This window comes from Aythya marila (assembly GCF_965140915.1).
Source record: "Aythya marila genome assembly, chromosome: Z".
Lineage (NCBI taxonomy): Eukaryota > Metazoa > Chordata > Aves > Anseriformes > Anatidae > Aythya > Aythya marila.
Window position 1 is genome coordinate 12,425,254 of NC_139080.1, and position 7,998 is coordinate 12,433,251.

Consider the following 7,998-nt stretch of genomic DNA (forward strand, 5'->3'; position numbering starts at 1 on the left):
GCAGCAACGTATATGTTTCTTTAAGGCATAGAGAAAATAATGTAAAGATAGTTTAAGTTTTCATTTCTTTAACTATGCTTTAACTTAGGTTGCTCTGGAGAACAGATGAAAATTTGATTCTGAGTGCTCCCTAAAGACTCAGAAACTTGAAGGCAAGCCAAAGAAGCCCAGAAGTATTAATATGACTGTTCTTGTTACTGCTGATACTATTGCTGTAATTGCAACATAAGAAAAAAAAAAAAATCATCTCTTACAGCCAGTCTTGTAGTTTAGGGGGCTGAACTCATATTATGTGAATACCTGAAGTGCACACTCAACCCCCATTTTAGCCTCCACACAGCACACACCAAATTTTTTCTAACTTTTCCTTATTCTTCTCTCAGTGTAACAGGATTCCTTGTTAATGTGCCACCAATTTATAAGTTAGTCCTCAAGTAGTTGGAAATGTAAAGCAGTAATTTCAAGTATCAAAATCTCAAAGACAAAGGAAGTTCAAAGAAGGGGTGAACATATTCTGTTCTCTGTTACACATGGCTCCTTTCTTTGGGACAATGTGTCAATGAACTATATACCTTCCACCCTGCATTGCTCATTGTATTATTCAGCCCAAAGTAACTTGGTGAGGGGGGAAGCAAAATATTCTCCAAAGCAACTACATTCAATTTCAGGATTTTTTTCTTTTTCACTTTTACCATAGATGGTTTCTTACACACACACATATGCACATACATGCTCTCTTTGAGGCTTTAAGTTATGTTTGTCTGTGGTGATGCTGCCTTAAGCAATACCGACTCCTACATGGTCCTGCTCCTGGGCTAGCAAAATAGAATCGTAGGAGCCTGAGGCTAAAGAGAAGTTCCTCAGCTGATGAGCTAATGAGAGATGGCTCCACTGGGAGAAAATACATGGAACCAAGTTCTCATGAGAGTGAGAACTGTCAGAAAGCAACAAAAATATCTGAATTCTTTTTTACGTGGAAAAACAGTTCATGGTTGAAGCCAGATGGAAGATTTCTGCTTCTCAGCATATCTGGGTAATAAATAAATAAATAAATAAATATAAGTATGGATTATGCTTGAGTATATATATATATGTTCTAACAGCATTCTGCTTTCTTACTTGTTTCAGCTTTTTACCAAAGTCTTTCCTAACAACAACAACAAAATAATAATAACCATATGTTTTAGTCTTAGGCACCAGTCTGTATCTGCAACTTACAAATATGGTTATTAACATCTCAAATTCCCATGTATAGAATTTTACAAATTTTGTTTCAGAGCTGAATGAACCAACCAATTTTATTTTGTCAATAATCTAAAGAAACATCCTACAGCAGATTTTTAAAGGGTGTTGAAGCCTTAATTAAGGCAGTTTGGAAGCATGTTAAAATTATGCACAGATGTAAATATTGTATTGAAGGAGGGTGGACCTAAACGGTGTTAAGAATCTGTCTTGAATAAGTACTAGTGGCCTGTAGAAGGGACACAAAATTGTGTCATCCTTTCTTCCAGCCTTTCACCTCTCTGAGGAGCAGGGTAGAGCACGTCAGGTCAGGCAGTAGGACCAGCACCCTTATTTTGTAATATATAGAACCCTCACCCCCTGCCACGCCATGGAGAGAGCCAAGAAGCCCAACAATTTCTGACAGATCTGACCAATGTGAGAAATGTTCCCTCCCAGTCCCAAGCTGATTCACAAATTTACCCATTGATATAACACCAGGAAACACCTACTGAGTTCCTCAAACACAAGGATGCCTGTATCTTCCAACTGTCACTGTCAACATGAACTGTCTACACACTAGGATGTCTGAGAATGTGCTTCACTGGGCTTCCACAAGTGCCACAATCTCCCTGAACTGGCTGTTTGAAGAGGATATATGGTAGAATGATATCTACCATCTTCATCTTACTAAACAGGTAGTGGTGGCAGACTTAATGCTAGAGTATGTACAGAGGCCTTTTCCATTTTTATTTATTTTATTTTATTTTATTTTATTTTATTTTATTTTATTTTATTTTATTTTATTTTATTTTATTTTATTTTATTTTATTTTATTTTATTTTATTTATTTTATTTTTGAGAAAAAACAGAATTGAAACCGACTTTTGTGTCCAAAGGGTAATCAAAAAACAAGTGAACAAACTGTGTAAGAAGTGAACAAAGTGTTAATTTATAAATTACTTTCTTAATCAGTCATAATCAACAGATGAAATGTAAGCAATAACCCAAGAGGGTACCAGGTCATGTGGAGCAGTCAGTGCGAAGTGCTGAGGAGCTAACACACCACATGGATAGCACAAAGCTGTGAACCACAGTGCACTGAAGAACTTGTTTTCCCCAACTGTTAGGTTGTAACCTGGATTTTGCTCACTGCTAAAAATGTCTGAAGGCTCAGAGTAACTCAGAAGCTCCAAGCAAAATGTTGGGGCCAGCAAAGGTTGGCACACCACTGAAGGACGGGTATGTTTTTTGCTGTACCATCAGAAATCTTACCTGTTTAAACTGTCATTGTTGAGTCATTGTCTTCAACTGTGCTTTTGATAAATGAGTGTATGTACCTAATCTATCGGCTTTCCAGAGGCCCTAAGAATTTAAAAAAAAAAAAAAAAAAAAAAAAAGGACAAATGTATCCCTTTGGTCAAATTTGAAGCTTAGATTCAGAAAAATGTATTTTTCTTGTTTATGGAACCCTGAATAAGGAAATAAGGAGACAGATGTAGAGTAAATTTATAGAAAGATTAATCCAGTCTCCTTTCAGCCTCACCTGAGTATTAACACTTCAGCTACCCTAAAATTTGGACTCACACAAATTTGATTTCCTATCTCCAGCATATTAGAGAAAGACAACAAAGTGAGACTGATGGACTTAAGTACCTCTTAGAAATCAAATAACTTTTGAATCAGAGACCCAGAAGTAAAACAAAATGTACTTTTGCTTCTGGGTTTTTCTTTATACTAGTTTTTTTCTTTTCATTGTGGTCCCTCATTTCTCCACCCAGACAAAATGCAGCTATGACAACATGGAAATCCCCTGAGCAGCACAGCTCTGATAGTAAGATTGTTCAAGGCTCAGCCGAAATATTATTTCTGAAGTCTTTTTCTTTTATTTTGCTTCAGCTGAAACAGGAAAAAAGAAAAAAAGAAAAAAAAAAAAAAAACGATCAAAGTGATAGCCCACTCAATTATAAACAAGAAAAATTTAAAGTGAGAAGGTGTAATTTCCGGATAACAATCACTTTGCATGGGAGAGCCCTTCTTTATTGATGTTTCTGGCTGAAAATGCAGTAGAAATTACCTTGAGGGTCTCTAGAGTAATATGATGTCGAATATTACTAAGCCAGGTGATGAAATCCTGAAATAAAATTTTCTAATAAGATAGGGTAGGCCACAGGGACATGAATTCACCAAGACCCAATCTCTTTGATTCACATTTGGGGTCAATGATCTTGGAGTCAAGTATAGGAAACTCAGGAGGGAGAGGTGAGGGGCTAACTACTCCTAAAGTCCTGCCTACTGACAAAGCCCTCTGAAAGAGGGTATTTCTTTAAAGGGACATTGTATGTATCTGGTTGCCCCAGATAATTTTTTAAGACCATCCTGAGCAGGGTCTGGTCAGGCCAAGGTGCTGCCATGTCCATTGCATTTGGATAGTTCCCTCCAATGTCCATGAGCGGGATGTATCATGGAGGTCTGCCAAGCAGATGTCTACCCCTTTTTCACCTTGGGCTTTTTTGTGCCATGGAGATAAACATATACATTTAGGGGCTTAGATTTTGTCTTTTGAAAGTCTGTGTTAGGATGAGATGAATCATGCTGCCCACCAGGTAAACAGGGGGAAAGTCTGAGAAGCTCTAGCATAGAATATACACTGCAAATACCTATATTTCGTCAGGTGAAGGGTCCCATCCCAGGACAGGACTTGATACAGGGGTGAGAAATTTCCAGTTTCCAGGCAGCCCTGCTGAGCTCTCATGGAAAGGGGGCTATTTCCTCCTATTAAAGCAGTGTGGGGGAGCCCAGAAGCACCCCCTTGGGTATCCACTACCCCTGGTCAGGGCAGGGGGTGCCACTGGTGAAGAACCCCTAGCTCTCTGCCAAGAAGGACACTGTTCTAGACAGGAGGGCTGAGCTTTCATAGTTCTGTTGAGTGGTTTCTTTCCTTGCAAACAAAAAAGTCACTGCGGCTTGCATGTTGTGTCTTTTTATAGTGTCACCACTTTTCTGCTTGCTTGGGCATTGTTACCAACCTTGCCCTCAGTTTCCTTTACGCCTGCAACATGCAGCTTTCTTGGTGCAGCCAGTGCTGTGCGGGATCTTGCTCTCCTCTCTCAGGTCTTCTGCTCGCTTGTAGTTGCCCACATCAGTCAGCTCTGTGCATGGCCCTGCATTACGCTTTGGTGTGCGTTGGTGTATACAGCCACAGAAAGTGTGCATAGGAAATATTTAACACCTCTTTATCATCCTTTTTCTGCCTCTGCTTTGTCCACAGACTGAAAAAAAGAAAATAAAAAAAAAAAAGGAAAAAAGTGAGACGTGCCACTTTGTTCTCAGGAGCTGGGTTTTTGCTGGATTAGTCCTGTAAATCACAACTTTTCTGGGTCGGCATTGTCTTATTGGGGACTTGTATGATGCCAACACTTAAAGAACAAAAAACAGCAATTGCACTTAACATTTCATAGCTGGAAGATTTTTTTCTTTCTTGGAACAGTGTACCTCCACTGAGAGGAAAGTGGATGAAAGGACAGAACCATTTCCTCAGGAAAATCAGAGCAAGAAATCCCACTACCCCAGACAGGAGCATGGTCCAAGAAACTTTTGCATCCAGCCCACTGGACTTGACCAGATTCAGCCCAATGAGTTCAAGGGGCCTGATCCAGAAGGTCCTTAGTTTTGAAGTGGGAAGCGTGTTTCAAAGTAAAAGCTCTGCAAATATCTTCTCTCTGGCTTCCTGCTCTCTGCCACTAGTCATCCTTGCCAGCATGTTTACACTTCCCCTCGCCTGCGGTTGTTTTATCAGGCAATGTGTTTGTTCTGCGTCTAGTATAAAGTGAGTAAGCGAGGGTTTCACACACACAGGTCCTGCACACATGCAGTGTGCTCAGGATGACACGGACGAGTACAGTATTGAGCATTTTCATCTTGTTTCTTCGTACCACTTTTGGGGAAAGTGGTTGCACTTCAGCAGATGGTGATGGTGAGTCATTTCATGTTCATCTTTCCACTCATGTATGATCTTGAAAACCTGAGCTAAGAGCTCCAAAATGCAACTGCTGGGTTAAATATGTTAAAGTTTTAGCCTCCAGCCTCTTTCTTTCAGTGCCAGTACCTGAGGTGTATGTGGAGCTGGCTTATCTATTTAATTCCCAAGTCTGCTGACCTTTTAATGTCCAAACTTGTCTGAAATGAGGAGGTGATTCCTGTATGCAGAAGGCATGCAAGATCAGACCTGTTAATCCTTTATTTTTGTATGTAGTGTTTGTGTGAGGAGTTATGCCTGTTTCACTCTCCTGCAGTCTAGGATCACTCTGACCTGCCATCAAAGGATGCCGAGGTCTGACTTCTCTTGTTCTTGGCAGTTTCCTCCAAAGAAAATGTCTTAATATACGTCAAGTGGGGCCCAACTTGTTCCACTTCAAAAACAAAACTTTCTTTTTTTCCTTTAAACAGTTGTGAAAGCTCTACCTGCGGATAGTCCCATTGTCTTTCGTACCGTGGCTGAGGCGGCAACTCAGCCATGGGCTTCTCACAGCCCATCACTAAGAGCATTCATCATTTACGTGCAAAAAAAAAAAAAAAAAAAAAAAAGATAAATTAACTCAGCGGATTAAAGTCAGGCTTATTGCAGATTTCGTTATCTCACTTGGACAAATGAAAATTATTTAGTCTCATCAAGATCAATAAAGTCACAATCAATTTAGACTCAATCAAAATCATAAAAAGCAATGATAAAAACCACTGTCTTTCAATCTGTTGTCCTTTTCTCAAAAGGGAGCTGAAAAACTGCATTTGTAGATTCAGTCTCAGATCTGTTTAACTCTTACTTGTCTAATATTAAGCAAACAGCTGTGACAGAGCTTGCTGCACAGTGTCTGAAGGACATGGACTGTCATTCAGTTACTGGTAGCTTTAGGGTACCAAAATTTCATCAGTAAGGAGCAAAATACTTTTCTGGTTTGTAGGAAGATGATGTCTGTTTACCTATCCTGTCTCACATATTTAATGGCTAGAAATCTCTTTTTCATGTAGTTGTCATTTATTATACAACGTATATATATACACATACACACATACGTAGTTAGGTTATGCATGATAAGTTTTTGAGTTAGTAGAAAACAGAAGAACTCAGAACTGCATCCATCAAATTTTGTTGTGTTTGTTTGTTTGTTTGTTTTTTCTTTTTTCTTTCTCTCTTTCTCTTTTTTTTTTTTTTTTTTTTTCTCTCTTTACCTTTTGTTTGTACAATTTGCAGCTGTTTAGAGCTGGATTTTGCAAGCAGCTACAGTCGTAAGTGGTCAATGCCAGTGATTTATAGCAGATGTCACTGAAATGCTCAGGGCTTTCCAACAGCAGATGGGAGAAGACCTTTCCTTTGTTTCCTCACTAGCTTCCAGTAAACCATAACTAATCCTTTGCTTAGAATTAAAGAAAAACAGATTCAGAAAATCCCCACTGAGCAATTACCAGCTTTTATAATTTCCTTATGAGTCATATGGGTTTGACCAATAAATTGAAGAGCATGATAGATGTTTGGATTTCTCTCTGTCTCTCAGAGTCACCCTGCTGCCTGACAAAGTGCCACCAGCCAATGCAGGCATGATCTCATCCATGCTTAGGTGCAGAGGAGAGGAGAAGCTTAATGTAGCACTTGCCTTCTTCTCCCCCTCTTTGATGAGCAGCAGGTTGCCTCCTCAGCAGTGCCTCCCCAGCTCTGTCCCTGGCCTGACAGAGCAGTGGTGACCCCAAAACTCCCAAGAGAGCTACAGGGAAAATGAAGCCAGGGTAGCCACGGATGTGCAGGCAGGCACGGGCAGGAGCAGCAGGCAGGGGCAGGACGGCCAACATCAGTGGCCATCTTTCCCAGACTTGTTCAGTTTATCCAACCCACATCAAAACTGTTGTGATGAAAACAACTCCTTCCTGAGACAAATAAACCCTAAAACAAGATGATATGCTGTCTGCTGCCATCATCACTAGAGCTTTCACAGGGCTCTGGCCACAGAGCTGGTCACTTCATCGACTTTGCAAATTCTGTCAATGATCCTGCAGGCAATTACTAGTGTCATCAGTTTCACACATTGTGGTTAGTCCTGGTGGCTTCAAAGCATAGCCTCTGCTAACACTTCTCTTGGTAAAGGCTTGTGAGACTCTTGCTGTGATTTGAAACATTCTGCTGGGTGTTGGCCAAACCCAAGGGATGACCATTTCTGTGAAAGACCTGCCAGGGCTGTAGCTGTGAGAGCAGTGTTTCTCCCTCTGTAATCACTCCATCTCAAGCCATGCCTTGATTTCAGCAGAGCCAGGCTCAGGGGTCTGTCTGGTCTGGGTTTCTAGAGGAAAAATACTATAATCTTGTAAACTTCTAATTGTGCATACAGTCCTTAACTATGGGAGCCATGCTGGAGTCACCACAACTATTTATGCAGCAGACACATTCGTGTGTGGTATTTCTGAAGTTTGGGGAAGAAGCGTGACGGGCTACACACATATGTACATCAGATAAAAAAGAATTTCTTAGTCCATGGAGGAACTGTACCAGGAAAAGCACTTCAAATTTGCATACTTAAGGCCATTCATGAGGCTTAATTATCATGCATTCTATAGTTAGGGTGTTATTTCCATGAATAAGGAACCATATTATCAACAATATGAAAGTTCAAAGAGGTAAAGTCAGCTTTTCTTCTACCTAGGCACCAAAGGTGAACTATGCTGGATAATCATTAAATGTCTAAACTGCAAGAGAAGACATTTTTCTTTCTTTTGATTTTGCAGTCAGCC

General features: G+C 40.1%; 1 protein-coding gene across 1 annotated transcript in view; it reads left to right on the top strand.

Moving 5' to 3' along the window:
• The first annotated feature begins 4,992 nt into the window (after positions 1 to 4,992).
• The window catches only part of IL7R (interleukin 7 receptor), a 17,280-nt gene continuing 14,274 nt past the window's right edge, over positions 4,993 to 7,998 (top strand). The window contains exon 1 of the mRNA XM_082782734.1: positions 4,993 to 5,197. Within this exon, the coding sequence (XP_082638860.1) occupies positions 5,107 to 5,197 (91 nt within the window). The 5' untranslated portion in view covers positions 4,993 to 5,106. The remainder of the gene's footprint in view (positions 5,198 to 7,998) is intronic.